Source organism: Eucalyptus grandis, chromosome 8 (genome assembly GCF_016545825.1).
Source record: "Eucalyptus grandis isolate ANBG69807.140 chromosome 8, ASM1654582v1, whole genome shotgun sequence".
Taxonomy (NCBI): Eukaryota; Viridiplantae; Streptophyta; class Magnoliopsida; order Myrtales; family Myrtaceae; genus Eucalyptus; species Eucalyptus grandis.
In genome coordinates this window covers 51,103,626-51,121,332 of record NC_052619.1, presented here as the reverse complement: position 1 = coordinate 51,121,332, position 17,707 = coordinate 51,103,626, and the positions used below count along the sequence as shown (strand labels likewise).

General features: G+C 41.6%; 1 protein-coding gene and 1 pseudogene across 1 annotated transcript; both read left to right on the top strand.

Annotated features, from left to right (window-relative positions):
• Positions 1–3,847: 3,847 nt before the first annotated feature.
• LOC120287323 lies at positions 3,848–7,983 on the top strand (annotated as a pseudogene).
• Positions 7,984–14,340: 6,357 nt separating this feature from the next.
• Positions 14,341–17,460, top strand: LOC104414890 (heavy metal-associated isoprenylated plant protein 32). Its single transcript, XM_010026111.3, is given in 6 exon segments — positions 14,341–15,070; positions 15,410–15,485; positions 15,731–16,246; positions 16,249–16,398; positions 16,401–16,748; positions 16,751–17,460. Coding segments are annotated over 6 exon segments (1,578 nt in total). The 5' UTR covers positions 14,341–15,040; the 3' UTR covers positions 17,209–17,460.
• Positions 17,461–17,707: the final 247 nt, after the last annotated feature.

Genomic DNA, 17,707 nt, shown 5'->3' with positions numbered 1-17,707 from the left:
CATCAAAAATGATAATTAAATTATGCACGTGTCTCACACACCTCATATAAGGATATATCAAACATGCACGAGCTATATAACACCTTCCAAAATATGCACATAACACTCAAATGCTTCGCACACGTTTAGTGCATCAAGAATCACATAATACCCAATAATATTATGTTATTTCGAGTCCAATTATTAATCATACATAGCCAAAACATTCCAGCTCATCTAAAAACATCCTGGACATATCTCACCTCATTGAGCACCAGGCATTCAAACCCCTCGTCGGGCATCCTTTTGGAAATCATTCCATAATCATCACTTGCGAACGGCACGAAAACCTTCGAGCATCACCTCCAACGTTTCTCGGTGGTGGCATCATCCCCCGAAACCTTTGGTGATGGAATCCCTCATGTGACCATATGCATGACATACATAATCCCAGTTTATCTTCCACATTAGTCCAAGGTATGAGTACCCCAAGTGATGTGTAACTCAGGACTTATTGAAAATGTCTCAATAAAATATGCCAAGCACGAAACAAGACTCATGGCTTGACCACGTTACATTTGAGCACCAGCCTAAGTTAAACTTGGATCCAAACGAAACGCCTCGATATTGCCCGAACCAAGAGAATGGCCTAGTCTGGCATGCTTCCACGCGCATCCAAGAACCAACGCAATTCTAGCTTCGGAGGCTCGGTGGTGGTTTCAAGCATCAACCATGACCTATGGACGTCTATATGTAAAGACACATCCATAATTCAATAGCAATCCTTTATAATCAAACATAGCAGCAACATATATTGAGGATTCAACCAACAATAGTCATGACATACAATAATCTACATCATAATACTTATACAACCAACCATAACAATCAAACATTAAGATTAAGTTTAGGTATCGATAGCGGAATAGTCCACAAGCAACAATCACAACAATCTTTCTAGCCCAAGCAACAACCTAAGCGTAAAACAGACCATTTCTAGTAATCACGCTAATCTGAACAATCTTGATGATCACATATTCACTCCTCGTCTATCCCCAAACCCTATAGTCCAAGCATATTATGAACAAACCATACAAAATTAATCACATGAGCTTCTCTACCTAGGATAGCTTTTAACAACATAAAAACCAAACCTAAATTCAAGTTATGTAAACGCAATGGCTAGCCGACGTTAGGAAATCTACTTACGAACAACTTAGACAAGGGATACACAAACGGCGGATAGGTAGCAGCTCAAGGCTCACGGCACAATGGCGACGTGAGGACGATGAATGGCATGGCGGCGGTGAGGCAGCATGGCGGCGGCAAGGGCGATGGCAAGTGGGCGGGTCACAATGGCGATGGCAACGAGTGGGCAAGCGAGAGAGGGAGAGAAAGAGAGGGAGAGGGCGAGTGAGAGGGGGAAAGGAGGGAGTGAGAGGGTCGGCCAAGGGGGAAAAGAGAGGGAGAGAAAGAAATGAGGGAAACTTAAGAGAGAATGAGGTTTATGAGAAGGAAATAATAGAGGAGAGAGAAAATATGTCACTCAAGCATTTAATACAAGGTTGCATTATTATCCTAAGCTCATGATTGCCTTCTTGGCTTGAAGAGCAAGAAGCAATCTCCACCCTTCATTTAATCAATCTTGTCATTCAAGTATACTTTACCAATAATGCACCAAGTTCAAGAGTAACTACTTAGTTGCAAGAACCAAGCTTGTTCTTCTTCCTTGTTCTATCCTAAGGGGCGCCTATGCCCTTTTGATTGGCCTCCAAGAATTTTGTCTCATGTCAATTAAATCTCAAGAAGCTAAATTGGTCTCATCTCTAGGCCACTAAACTCTAAATTTTAAAGTAGGACATTTATTCAATTAATGCACTAACGGGTTCACTAAAATCATTTAAATTGGATATGAATATTTTGATAACATCTACAATCGAAACCCATAATCGATGGGATTTGTGGCTAAGTTCTAATCGAAATGGCTAACACGACCTACGCGAATTTGGGCAACATTGGCAGAGCTCGCACGGCCAAACTCGAACTGAGTTCGACACCTGTTCTAGGTTTTACGCGTGACTTTTATTTGAGCTTAATCAATCTATGAATGGCCCTCGGTTGTCATGTAATCAAATAGGGGATTGATTAACCCTTCCCGAACTCGCGATCGTTCGAGATCGCATTAGGGTCGTTTACAAACAAGTACATTGACCATGCGACGGTACTCGGGACTAGTATATAGTCGAGCTGAATCGACCTATACTCATCCATTAATCTACTCATGACAGCACGTGATTGTTCACATCGATCATTACGAGTTGAACGGTCCTTTCATGGTCGAACGCTTGCCTATCACAACGATCCGAGTCACTTTGCCCTCAATCAGTTAATTAGCTCGTGAACAATCTCTCTAGGATTGAGTCACACCTATCCTTATTACTAGCGTACCGATCCTTAGTCCATTACTCGCGATCTAAATAGGGGTCCGAATCGAGAATGTCACAATACTAGCCTCCCAGGAAATTACGGACAAGAATACAGCATATTCAGTCATGCCCCAGAATCCGATTATTTTTATGGAGCGTGTAATAATGCCTACTAACGAAGGACAATTTCTACAGGAGGAAAATGCTACTTAACCCACTTTGTCCGTTGTGCCGTCGAGCCCCAGAATCCCCGAATACCTCCTCATTCTATGCAATTGGACGAAACAAATTTGGTCAGACCATCGGCTAATAGCGACACCTCACCAACAAGCATAACAAGAATAGAAAAGTGGCTTCTGGAGAACCTAATTTATTGAGAGACCCATCCCACTTGGGCGACACTCTCTGGTTGATTTGGAACGAGAGAAAGGCCTTCGTGTTTCAAAATCGCAAACCAATACCCAATCATATTGTCGAAGAAGCAGTCAACATGCAAAAAAATGCTACACAAATTGTAACCCCGGCAAGAGAAATTAGGCCAAGGGTGAAGGAACCATACTTGGCCAGTGGTTCCCGCCGACCATGGGAGTGTGGAAACTACACGCGGATGCTTCCTGGTGTAGCGTCTCACGGAAAGGCTCAATGGCTGGGGTGTATGAGACTTCCAAGGGTTTCTCGCGACTGGTCTCGCAAAAAAAAAAAAAACCATGCTCCTTTGGCAATTGTTGCAGAAACCCTAGCTATTTAGGAAGGTTTACTAAACCTGAAGAGGACACACGGACGTTGTACTTTTGAAGGTGTTCTGTGCCGGGAGAGTTCTGGTCTATAGTTGCTCATTGAATCCGATAGCCTCTAAACCATGCAATATATTACGAGCCAAGAGAAATGCCCGTGGCCCATTTGGTCTATTCTGGAGAAGTACAAGAACATTTGGACCGAGATACAAAGAATTCCCCTCGCACGCGGGTGGCGAAGGCCCATCAATTGACTTCCTTTGGCCCACCGGCTACCTAGCCCCCCATTCTTTTTTGTCTTCGTTATGTCGTGACGCGGGACACTTCATTATTTTAAGTTAGGGTTAGTAGCTCGGGGTGGCCGGCCGGCCGGCCGGTAGGGTTAGTAATATAAAGCAAAGTATCTTTTGACCGAGGATATAAAAAAGAAAAGAAAAGTCAAATCATTTTGGCCACGCTACCGACTCGATCCAGCCACGTTCCATCTTCCTCCTTTTCCTCGGTTTCTTCGACCTCATAATTTCACACCATCGCCCATCTTCATTTCTTCTTCTCTCTCTCTCTCTCTCTGTATCTTCCCTACCAAGATGGGGGCAACCCCAGAAGAAGAAGCTACCCATACCCACCGCCTCATCACCACCGTACTACTACTCCGCGGACCCCACCGCCCTCCTCCTCCTCCTCCTCCGCCACTCCCGCCGCCGCCGAATGGCTACTTCTCCGCCCCTCTCCTACCCTCCGCCCCACCATCACCCCGCTTACCCCGCGTACCCTCCTCCGCTGCCCTCCTACTGCGGCCCAGTCTCGTACGGCTCGTGCGGCTACTCGGGCCCCGTGGTGGGTCGGGTCGGCCACCACCCCTACTACGCGAATCAGGCCAGCGGGTGGCCCGCGGTTCCGCCCGCGACGGCGACGGCGGCGGCGGCGGCGGCGGCGCCTCCGACGGCCTACGTGGAACATCATCAGAACGCCAAGAAAGTGAGGAATGTGGTGAATGTGCACAAGGACACGATCAGGGTCGAGATCGACGAGCACGACCCGAATTGCCACCTGGTGTCTTTCTCGTTCGACGCGTTACATGATGGAAGGTGCTGGATCCCTTTCTTCCTTTAGTTGCCGTTCGCCAGATTAAATGGAAGTTGGTAGTTATGGTCGTTTTGGGTGATTCGCAGAGTTAAATTTGCTCGTGATGTTTGTGGAATTACTTGGTTTTGTGCGTCATAGCTTAGAAAGCGTGAGGCAAACGTGTTTGACTTGTGATTGGCTCGTCATATGATGACAAAGCGATTGAATTAGCTAGGATGTTGAGTGAATGTTATGATGGAGGTAGTAGATAGTGGACAGCCAAATCATGGTAATGAAAGAAACCAGAATCCGGCAATATATAGAATCTGTTTGGTTTAGGTTTTACAAGTCATGATGCGGATGGGGATAAGTTAACTGGGATTTAGAGACTTCAATGAAAAGAACGTGTTTGATATTTTGATCATATGTATACGCAGAATGACTTGCAAGAAAACATCCCTGGTCAGATGTTGTTTTCTCTTTTTATAGACGAGACTAGAAGAGGTTTGCTCTGGTGTGCACATCATGTGTTTTGAAATTGTAGAGGATCTTATGAGGCTCTGGATCAAAACCTGTTTAGAATTGGAGAGATTAAGAAACATGGCATATTAGGAGACAAATGAGATGAATCGCTCATCATTTCTCTGTCCTTGTTTTGTTCTTGGTGGATGTAGAAACTGGCGAAAGATGACCAAATGGAGAATAGCAAAGGAATGTAATCTCCCTTTGTTTTTGTGGCCTTGATATCCCTGAAACTAGAATAACATTGTTGCAGGCACGGGCATTAGAAATTTGAAAATACACTTCTTATTAAAAATTCTGATTTCAGATTATATTGAGGAGCATTTTTGGGTGATTTCTTCTATAAAATTGACTACATTTTCCCGTTTCTTCTATATGTTTTGATGAATCTTGTAACGTTGTGTTCAAATTGTTTTCTCCTTGATTATGGACTTGATTTGAGATCTTCTCTTATTGTGAAAGTATGATTGTTTCTATCGCTCTTCATATATTTGTTAGTTTTTAATTTTCCTTGGTAAACAATGACTAAAGCAGCTTATGTAACTGCTAGTTGGCTTGATAAGGGGAAGTGCATTGATGATGTGCATGGTTAAGCAATTCGTGCAGCTGTTAGTTGGCTAATTATGGAGAGCCACATGAAAGATATGGCAAAAATTATGCATCAAATGGCAATTAACAAATCCTTTGAGACTAAGCACTTACTATTTTTTATGGATAGATTTGGTTCTAAAGGCAGTGCTTTAATGTTTAGTGAGTTGCCTCGGTCATGGTATAAACAAGGTAATATCTTGCTGGACCAACTGTTTCCAGTGAGGCAGGAAATTGTATGTATCATCGTTAACTATAGTTTGGTCAGCCGACATTTTGTTCCTAGTGATTAGTAGTCGCCTACATTAGTGGGTATGACTTGATAATAGACTTCGGTGACTAAGTATTGTTACATCCATCATGGTCTTTTTTGTTCTTTTTTTTCCAAAAAAGTTATTGCAATTTTCCTCTTTTTTTTTTTTTGGGTGGGTTGGGGGTGGGGGCGGGTGGGGGGTGGGGTTGGGTGGAGTTGGTCATCATGTCTTGAGAAAGAATGTAAAGGGAATCAATTTATGAAAGTGAAGGTCTTGAAAAAAAGTTGGAGTTCAAAGACAATTGCCGGGGTGAGCATGGTTTAGGATAGAACTTAGAACCTAAGAATCAGACTAATGGAAACCTATAAATTTCGGGTTCCGAGATATGTAGAGTAGGTTCTAATTTCCAAAAAATAGAGAACCTGTTTCAACAAGTAGGTTTCATGTTCTTAGTTGAAGGAACCTGGAATTGAGAACCTAGAAGCCAGAACAAGTTGATGTTTTTCTTGGTTCATGTCTTCGTACAATCTTGCGATATTCCATGCCATTTAATGACGAGTGTATAATCTACAAGGTAAGTTTCAGGTTCCAAAATGAAGAACCTGCTCAATTGAATGTGGAACCATTCGCCTAGCTAGAACTATCATTTTTTCTCCCATTCTGGAAGCCTTCATGATTATAATTATGCCTTTTTATCTTTAAAGGCGCTGTCGTTTTGACTCTATTGTGCATCTATAAAGATGGAAGGGAATTATGTACATTTTACCAACTAGTTGTAAATCAGCAAAGGTATCAACATGATACCTAACTCTATGGAGTCCACAATCCACATGATAAAGTTGGATGTTAATTTCCTATCCACCAAAGATTTAGGTGGCTAGCAATGGAATTCCAAGATATTACAAGAATTTTTCACAACTTACATTCTTTCTTGGGACTCTTTTGTTACTGCATAAGGAGGTGCTCATGATAAATTAAGGGTTAATACCAATGAAAACCTCAAACTGGTACATTTGTGACAAAAAACCTCAAACCGGTACGCCTATAACAAAGTTATCCCAAATTAATTTTTTGACCACCAAAAACCTCAAACCAGTACATTTGTTAACCTCAAACCAGTATGCCTATAACAAAGTTATCCCAAATTAATTTTTTGACCACCAAAAACCTCAAACCGGTACATTTGTTACAAATTGAATCTCCGTTTAATTTATGTTGGTGTACTAGTTTGGGGTTTTTCTTGGTATTAACCCATGAATTAACCAGTCAACGACTGATTCTTCTGCATGGGCATCTGGAACATCTTACTGCTTATTAGCCCTTAGCCCAGCAAGTCTAACAAGTCCAATGATCATATAGAAAGGCCATTTTAACATTAAATTATTCCAAAGTTTAGTCCAGCGTTTGGACACACTCTGACATAAGTGCAGTGATAGATATTCTAGACGTGGTAATATGCATGAGCTCTTTGTCCTTCAGCTTCACTTTCTTTTATGAATTTTTTACCTTCCTCATTCAGCATTCTCAAGGACCATATGAAGGTTTTCTAGCCAAGGACATGTAACATGTCATAGTTCAAATCTTTCAAAGCTGAAATACTTCATTCTTGTGCTTGCTTGAGTATAAAAGCTTAGTTATAAAAGCTAATGAAATTTGAGTCTGACATCCATGGGTTTGACTGGGCTTGACAAATTCGAACTGGTTAAATGATGTACAAATCTATTGCAAGAGGAGTGAGATTTAATTATCATCTGATTCCGAGAGACTTTTACTTTAGACCTACACACATGCTTTTAGCGGATCAGAAATTGAACATTTCCAGAGAAGCATTTGCAAAATGTAGATTTTGTGCATCCATGTTGTCGACACTGCTGTTTCTAATTACGCATCCCTGTTTTGCAGTATTACAATCTTATATTTTGGCAAGGAAGAGTCCAATTGTCGATTGGTTCCCTGTTTCCTGAAAACTTTGGGCCTGTGAAATTCCAATTTCAAAAAGGACTTAATCAAAAATTTCGTCAGCCTTCAGGGACTGGCATTGACTTAGGCTTCTTTGAATTGGATGATCTCTCAAAACCATCTCCTGGAGAGGATGTGTTTCCTCTTGTCATATCTGCTGAAACATGCATACAGCCTCATTCAGTGGATGACCATTTAGTTAATCCAGTGCTGAACACCTCCTCTCATGCGCAAACAACTCAGGCTGTTCTGGGAGAAAATAATGGTGGTCCTTTTCATGTAAGAGTTATCAAGCAACTTCTCTGGGTGGATGGAGTTCGTTACGAGCTACGTGAGTTATATGGGTTAGGGAGCTCTTCAGCAGAGGGTTATAACGACAATGATTCAGGGAAGGAATGTATAATTTGCATGACTGAGCCAAAGGATACTGCCATTTTACCGTACGACATTTGGTGAGTCTACATAGTATTTCTTCACTGGTATTGACTTTACCAAGAGATCGTTCTGTCAATATTAATGCTTGTAATCTGCTTCAAATGCACATCTAGTATGCTCTTTGCTAGATGATTATTAAGATGCTTACACTTCTACTTGATATGTGCTTTTCAGTATAAGTTGTCGACTCTGCCTACTTTCTCCTATCTGTCATCAACTACAATCATGTTGTGATTTTGTTACAATGCTGTGCTGCATTTCCTAGTTGGAAAAGACTTAACTCAAGTAATATGATCAGAGGGTTGAATTTATGCTTATATACAGTGTCCTTGCTTTAGTTCAATCTTGAGGGTACTGTGCTTCTTATGTGGAATGTGGACATCCATGAGTAACAGCTCATTGGAGATTACAAAATAGGAAAATCTCCACTTTGCTTTAATTCGTTGTTCTAGATGTTATACATTATGATTTGTTAATTCTTTTCGCAGTGTATGTGCAATGAGTGCGCCAGAGCATTGATGCATCGGTCAAATAAGTGCCCCATATGCCGTCAACCAATCGAGGAACTGATAGAGATCAAGATAAGTAACTGTGAATAATGAGAAGTTCCATTCTTACTAATTGGGATTGTATGGTACAAATCCTATTTTTTGACTCCTCTTCGGATCTTCCCACGAGTCTTATTTTCAAATGCATGGGCTCTTAATGTAATTGTCATTTGTTGTCAACCTAATGCCAGCTGGCAGTAACTAAAATGTATATGTTCTACATGAATATTTCACTTTGCCGGTGTTGAGAGGTCGTCGTCATAGTCTGAGAATGCTTGAGCTTGGAAAGAAGACCTGCACATATGTGTACAGATGCATCAGCAAGGAGCAGACGTTAGCTTTTATTCACGACAACTCTTTTTGTGTACTTTTATATTGAGCTGAGCTACTTGATAATGGTGCTGAGAGCAGTCCTTGTACAATGACACTGCTTTCCCCACTCACCCAAGTGTAGCGTGTATGGTGTGAAAGAATTGTAGTTTGTAAGCACTAGTTGTATGTGTCCTCATAGTTATCAGTGGTTTTTGTGATTAATTGAGAAACCACCGGTATTTGTTTGAAGGGACTTAAGCAACGCATTTTCTGTTATTTCTTTAGCTTCTTTATGACTCGGGTGGTGAGTCATACTGCGGAAAATGTTTCGGTGAATTTTTGGCGTTGATGTTCTGTCTTGGACTGAATTTGCTAAACTCTCGATGAAGCCTAAAGAAATATTGGGGCACAGAATTAAGCAGTTAAGACCTCTGAAGAATCTAGTTTCTGGATGGCCTCGGGAGTAATTGTTTTCGAACATCCTAGGATGAAATATGCTACCACGATGGTTTTTTTTTTCCATTCCTATTAGCTTTGTATTTGAAGATGGGCACTCAGATTTTGGTCCTGTAGCAAAGGAAATTGACCTCTAGCTAGTAGTTATATTCGCACAGGCCTTTATTTTCGATGTTTAAGAAGTTGCCTCCTCATAGTGTCGATGAAGCTCCATGTCATCGTCATGGTACAATCCCGGTGCAGCAAAAATGGATGGATCTTCATATTTTATGGCTCTGTAATGTCTTTTGGTAGAGATACCTGCATATCCCCAAGCTGAATTTACCGGTATTCATAGTCGCCGATCACTACCAGAATTCAGGAGTTACCAATCGCTGCTCTCTCTATCTCTCCCCACTTATAATCTGATTCAGTTTGTATGAAATGGGTACATGAGAAATGGCAGAGCCCCGGTCAAAAAATTTCCTCGTCCTTGTCAAATGCTATTCTGCTGCGACGTTATGCATCATTCTTTAATGATATTTTGCTTCTGTGATCGATATTCTTTACCGCCTGTGCAAGTCACTCTTTTGAAGTCACTCTTTTGAAGCTGCGTGACTTGACCTACACAGACTTCAAAGATGGCGTCTCCTCCAGCTCTTTTTTCCCAGAGAAGCAATGTGACGATGTGCGTAGAAGAAAGATCCCTGCCAGTGACTCCACTAAATGAAAATGCCTAGCAGCAAAAAGAAAAGAAAGAAAAAACACAGAAAACGAAAAAGGGCAGCAGAAATAAGTCAAAAGTTGCAGCTCCATCACGTTAAATGAAGGTCAGGATATAGACCGCTGATTAAATCTAGGCAGGCAAAGTTTAAGACCGCTGATTTGGGTCGATTGCTTGTTTGTTGTTCTCTCCTTAATCTTGGAAAAAAATGATTAAATTAGCAACACGAGCCCTCAGGGTGGACCAAGCTACAGGATACTTCCGGGACATTTTTTTCCCTCTTAAGCAGCTTGCGTTATGCAGACACTAGTTTTGCTGAGCTTTGTGTATATGCATGTATGCGCCCATGGGCATGGGAATTTAATGCCTCTAAGGGTTTACAGAAAGTGCTGGCAGGACCATGTGGGGGTATATGCAAGTTAGAAGTCCATTCACATTCTCTCTCTCTCACACACACACACACACACATCAATCACTGTCTCAACTCCATGTGGTGCTCATGTGAAACCCTGAACCCAGCAAAGGTGGTGGTAATGGCAAAAGCTCTTCGAGCTAACGCAACGAAGAGGGCTATCCTCCGTTTCCGTTTAAGAGCCACGAGACAAAAAGAGCGCATGTTCAAATCAATATCCCAATTCATGGTAACTCCCTCCACCCGAAGATGTGCACTTGTTGCCTAACAGTACGGGAAGCCCAAAATGCGTGAAAACCCCTTTTTCTTGTCATTGAAGCGTTAGCTGCCAAGATCCCAACCACAGCTCCCATGCCGGTTCGATCCTTCCTTCTGGGTGTTTTGGGGTCCGTCGCCTACTGCTCACCCATGCCCTGAACACGGAAGATTCCGCCTGCCCATTTGTTTGAGCCTAATTCCCGTACATTTACTATAATCAATTCAACGCGATGAGACCCAATTAGTGACGGGACAAGCATGTGTGGTCATTTAGCCCGATCGTTTCTGCAGTTTGGTACCGAGGTACTTCTATTTGTGGACTTTTGTCGACGAAAACCGTGAACCGAGGAGATTTTTCTTGAATTAATGGATCCAAAGGTTTTTTATGGCTGTGATACTTGTGGGATCTCTTTTTCATTCTTCACTTCAGTTTTTACTTGCCATTTTTATTTTTTGTCCTGGGGACGAAATTCATTGTGAGTTTAGTTTAGGGAGACATCGATCTAGGGCAAAAGATGGCTGCCTAAGTACAATAATGTTAGCGGCTATTCATGTACAAAGCTGAAAATTCTCACAAGCACATACCATCCCCTTTTTCATCAAGGGGTTTAAGCTTTTTGAGGACAGCAATAATTTGCTCAAGCGAAAAGCGAAAAGCGTATAAAAGCAAGAGAAATTAGATAAGCCCTTCTTGAAGAAGCTCCCTTTTTATGCCAAACCGTGGATAAAGTAATGGGGAGAAAGAACACAGCCACAGGACATCATTATAGCAAGGTTTGTCTTTAATTAGTAGTTGCTTAACCTAACATAACGTAGCCTACGTCTACCCAGAATGCTCTTGAAACTCCCCAGAAGTTCAGCAACAGTCCAGACTCCACAGCTACGAACCTCTTGGCACATGACCTTAGGTAGAAACAGTCCGTAGCCAAGACATTGAGAATCATCACCCCTTGTCTAATCGTGGCCTCGGACCAGATTTGTTCAAAAAATTTCAATCAAGAGCGCGCACGCATGTCGGTCGAGGTAATAACGTAAATCAATCTTTTCTGCCTCGATAGATCGAAATTGGCGGTACCCAATTGGCCGAGACTTTCATCACCATAAAACTCATGTTAAGCACTGGGTTTTTCCCATCTCTTACGAGATTTCCGCTCCTTTTCCTGATATGTCTTCATGCTATAGATGCCAATACGCCGTAGCACGTTAATGTTCTTGCCACGGGCCAACCACTACTGCTTCCAGGACGAAGTACACAGAAATACAAATCATAGCATCGACTCCAGGTGCTTAGTCATCATGGCAACCCAAATACAATCTTCAACTTTGGATATGAAGTTATCTGTTCATCATTGAGATAAGGATGAGTATGAAACTAACCTTACTCAAATGCACAGACCATGACATAATAATTATCCATGAAATGTCATTATTCACTATCACACAAGATTAAGAAAAAAAACAATAAAAGGAATTTTTATACGAAGAAAGGAAAACGATATCTACCTTGAACCTACATCAAACTTACAGTATACCATTTTAATCTATTCGATGAAAACGCATGAGTACATAAGGAGGTGGGTTCCTTTTAGGAGAATCATCAAGTCTGAGAGCAATGCCTCATCATTCGGCTTGGCTAGTCAGCAAAAAAATTTACTAAATTTCAAATATTGCTCGAGCTAATCTGTTGGCACAATGCGTGGAAACTGTAATTTTCATTGAAGAGTAGATAAAATATGCATTTTTTTTTCTTTAGGTAAATTTTACTTCAATAATTTTGTTCTCTGCTCTTTATTCCCAGAAATAAAGAGTACTATTTAAAAGGGACAAAGACAAAGATCGATAATTTTAGAGTAACTGTCTAATGGAAAAAATCGAATATACTTTGCTATCGAATTGAGATGATGTATTAATATTATTTATCGTATTGCAACTAGTAGGACTTAGTTCGTCTCGTTGTAGGGCAGTGGGGCTACTGTTTCCATAAAATACTAATATTGAGGAGTATATTCCTCTTGAAAGGTATGCAAGAAACCAGAGAATTTACTGTCCAAGACAGTCTAATTCATCCCTTTGCAATCAACGTAGACAGCGAAATGCACAGTTTAGGCGACATACATCATATGCAAGGAGACTGTTGAAGAATAGCATGTTCGATTGCAATTTGTTCAGTGCAGAGAACAATAAAAAAAAAAATTCAATTCTTTCGACGGGAAGTTAATGAAGTAGGAGAAAAGTGCAGAGAAACAGCCATCCACTCTCAGCCCTACTAGAACAAGAAAACGTAGAGGTGAACTTTACAGGCTTTGACCAGGAAATTCTGGTGCATTATTATTCTATACCTAAGAGAAAATGGGGATGAGCAACAGCAAAGTATTGCATTATTTATTCCATAATACTGTTCCCTAATCTCAACAATGATCAGCTTTTTCTCATTGAGGTTAAACAAGAAGTTTTCCGTGTGAAAGAGCAAACTATTAGTTGTAAAAATTCGTAGCATCGATAAGAACCCTTCTGTTATACTTATTGTAATTAAGCACAATCGTAAACTCAAATCCATGGAGCGAGGCAGGTTTGCATGCATCTATAACTATGAGTGTGAGTGGTAAGAAAAGGGATAAGCATATTAGAAATTCTAAAACTTTTCCTGATAGTTCAATGAAGTTTTAAAATTTTTAAAAAGTGTAATTAAACATTAAAACTCGTCATGAAAATACAATTAAATTATAAAAATTTCAAAAATTGAAATCTAAAACGTATCAAATTAATCCAATCAAAGTCCTTCCGGTGATTATACTTTTTGAAAGTTTTAAAATTTGATTGGATTTTTGTTATAAATTTTAGACTTAATTGCACTTTGTGAAAATTATACGACTTGATTACACTTTCATGACAAATTTTAAAATTTGATTGTATTTTTAAGTTTTAGAACTTAATTACATTATTAAGATAAGTTATAAGACTTTCGGTGCACTCATTCGACAAAAAAAATTAGTTAAATAAACTGTACCAGCATAGCATTATGAGATGTGTCTGGACAAAAAGAATTATGGGATGTGGGTTAGCAACTTTATTTTATGACAAAGAGATTGACTAAAATGCAACATAGGCTTATGAAACTCTTTCTTAAATTTGGACCCTCCTGGTCTCCGTGCCAAAGGATAATGCCTTAAGATGCAAGAAGAAAGATTGGCTGAAAGAGGAATGAGAAACGGGTCAAGTAAGATTCACTTAACTCAAAATCCAGAATTTTAGAAACAGAAGTGGGGATGAGGGTTTTATTTTTAATATTCAGTTTGCTTTTTCAATGGGGGAGAATTTGGTAAATTGAGGAGGAGGGGAAACAGCCCCCTGCGAGAAGGGACAAGAACAGTGAATATTCAAATAATTATTCAATATGGTCCCATTTTGAGGCCCATTATTTAGTGCTCACCCAATTTGGGAGAAGAAATTCTGAAAGTGTCAGAAAGAGCTCATTGACATATGCTGATAATAATTACTGCCAAAGTTTTTGTTTTTCTAAAAGAAAAAATATGGAGGGGAACAGGAAGTAGAATTGAAAAAAAAAAAAAAAAAAAAAAGAGGGAGAAAACAGAGGAAATACAAGGTGGGTTGTCACTGAGTCTGAAGCAAAAACCCTCTCGCACCAGTCAGCCACCCCATGGCTTATTTATGAACCCCTGCAAAAAAGCCTCCATGGTGAAGCTAAGCCCAAGACACGCACAGACACACTGACTTCCAAGCCAAGCTAATTAGCCACATTGGCCATGGCGAGGAGGTTTGTGCACATTTACCTGCTTGGGGAAGGAGGAGGATACCATTAGAATCGCCCCCACACCCCACCCCATAAATAAAGAGGTCTCAAAAGAAAAAGATTGGAGTGTGAAGAAGCCTTGAAGAGCAACAAAACTCTCTCTCTCTCTCTCCCCTCTCTCTCTCTCTCTCTCTCTCTGTGCCAGTCTAGCGATCTTTTTAGACCCCCCCTCCCTCTCTGTTTCTCTCTCTCTCTTTCACCCTGAAATAGAGGAAGCAGAGGAACCAGAGGAGTTTAATGTGCACCCGCACATCTCCTTAGACCCTCACTCTCTCTCTCTCTCTCTTCTCTCTCTCTCTCTCTGTAGAGAAAAACTGGAACTTTCTTGCTGCATTACATTACTCTGTTCAGAGACAACCCGTTGGACCATTTGAGGTTCTCCTCTTCATTTCCTTCTGGGGATTACTACTCTGGAACGAAGCGCTTTTGTGGAGCTCTTCCAATTAAAACACCTACGCCTCTCTCTCTCTCTCTCCCTCGGCTGCTTCTGTTTGTCAGATCTGTTTTAGGACCGCCTCTCCCTTTTCTTATCTTTTCAATAACTCAGTCCCGGTTTGTTCCATTTAAGTGTAACTCAAATGAGTAAAGAAGAGTTCATGAAGATCCAGGTACGCATTTTGTCCCTCCTAACTCAGCTCGTCGGTAGTTTCCCCTCTGTACTTTGCCTTGTTTCGAGCTCAAGAGTCCATAGATGATGGTCATTGGGACTCTTTTTTTATCTTTTGGTCGAAGTTTTTGGGACTTAATGTGTTACAATTTGGGAGTGTGCTCTGTTTTGGCCTGTGAACTAATCTCTTTCCAGGCTTGGTAATGACTTTTCGGAATGAAACTCCGCATAGGAAGCTTCGTTTCATTCGTTTTTTTTTCCTTCTGTTATTCTTTTGTTGGAGTGAGAGGAATTGTTCTTTACACCTGTTTTTGTTCTCTGGGTTTGCTTGTGCATGCAGACTTGTGTTCTAAAAGTGAACATACACTGTGATGGCTGTAAGCAGAAAGTGAAGAGCAAATTGCAGAAAATTGACGGTATTACTCCTTTTCAGTTCCAGTCCTCTTTATTTAATCTTCTTCTTTTTTTCAAGCCTCTCTCTCTCTCTCTCTCCTCTCTCTCTCTCTCTCGATTTTAGTTAGATTTTATACCCAAAAAAAAAAAAAAAGTTCCCGTGCTATTTTAGAAAATCTCAGTTGATGTATACTTATCACATTCAGTTAAAAAAATTGCTTGGTTGATTTTCCCCTTGTTTCTTTTCTTTTGGATTGGTGTGTTGCAGGGGTGTACACCATCAAAATAGATGCAGAACAGGGCAAAGTGACCGTTTCAGGGAACGTAGACCCAACTCTACTCATCAAGAAGCTCAATAAATCAGGCAAACATGCTGAGCTTTGGGGCGCTCAGAAGTCCAACAACAACAACCACCTCAACAACCAGCTCAAGAACATGCAAATTGATAATGGCAAAGGTGGAAACAAGGGCCAAAAGGGCGGTGGCGGAGGTGGTGGAAACAACCAGCCTAAGGGTGGTCAGAACCTCCCGAACCAGCAGCAGCTTCCACATCTGACCCCGCAGCAGATTCAACATCTGAACCAGCAGCAGCAGCTTCAGCAGCAGCTTCAGCAGCTCCAGCAGATGAAAGCGTTGCAAGATCTCAAGCTGCCCCAATTCAAGGACCTCAAGATGCCCTCCAAGGACCCGGGTCCGATCCTGAACCAGAAAGGAGGAGGGAAATTCATTCTGCCCGAGGATGAGGAATTCACTGATGATGATTTCGATTATGATGAAGATGATGATTTTTTGATGATGAGGATTTTGATGATTATGATGATGCTTACCCCCCAGCACCCACCAAGACGAAGCCAATGATGGGCAATGGCCAGATGCCCAACATGATGATGCTGAATGAGATGATGAATGGGAATCATGCCCAGCAGCTCTTGAATGCCCAAAGGGTGGGGGAAATGTTGGAGCTAGTGCTGGTAATAATGGCAAGAAAGGAGGCGGTGGTGGAGGTGCGCCTATTCCGAACAATGATGGCAAAAATGGGAACGGTGGGAAAAAAAGGCGAGGAGGAAATAATCAAAACCAAGGTGGCGGTGGTGGTAAAAATGGTGGCAAGAACGGGGTGATGCCAAAAATGGTAACCATGGCGGTAACCCTAACAACAAGAATGGCGGTGGTGGTCCTAGCGTTAACATCAATGGGAATGGCGGCAAAAAGGGTGGCGGAATGGAAAATGGGTTCCTCCACATGGGTGATGTTGCTAATGGCAGTGGTGGGCAGATGGGTGGTATGAAAATTCCAATGGGTCATATGGGCAGCATGCCAAGCAATTTCCCGGCTGTCCCAGGCCTCCCAGCCGGCTCGCTGGGCGGCGGCGGCGGCAGCAGAGGAGTGGGCGGAGCAGATGGCTACTTCCATGGCGCCGGGCTGGAAGTCATGCCCGGAAATCCTTACCACCAGCAGCAACAGCAGCAGCAGCAGCAGCAGCAGCAGCAACAGCAGCAACAACAGCACTACTTAGCTCAAGTGATGAATCAGCAGAGGGCTATGGGCAATGAGAGGTTCCAGCACATGATGTACGCCCGGCCGCCGCCAGCTGTCAACTATATGCCACCGCCGTACCCAAACCAGTACCCAAACCCGAACCCAAACCCATATGCCGGCTCATACCCATACCCGCCACCGCCCTCCCACACGGAGGGGTACAGCTACTTCAGCGATGAGAACCCATCAAGTTGCAATGTGATGTGAGAGACTTTGCTGCTGTTGAAAGTGGTGTTTTGGTCTTTAAGTGTTCGTGGTGGTAACTGAGAATCTCATGTTATATTACACTTGCTGATGGGTTTTCTATCTCTTTTGCCTTCTTCCTTCTAAAATTTTAGTTTCCTCTTCCTTTCCCCTTCCCCTCATATCCTAAGGCAAAAGATGTAGGGTTATTAAATCTGTAATAGAGATAAAAGGTAATGTAAGTTTCAATTAGGGAGGGAGGTACTTTGAGAAATATGTATGGTGGGTGGGTGGGATTAGTGGGGCCTTTTCTTCCTTCCTCTCTTTTGCTTTTTAATCTATGAGATGTTAATATTTGTTTATATATACGCTGGAGACATAATAAAATACGAAGGAAAGAAGAAAAGGTGACACCAAAAAAATGCCCCATCTTCCTCGCCTCAGAAAAATCTCTAATGCCCCACTTCTAGACAATCACATCAGATCTTTTGCTCAAATTCATCTGGAAACCAAATTGAAATCT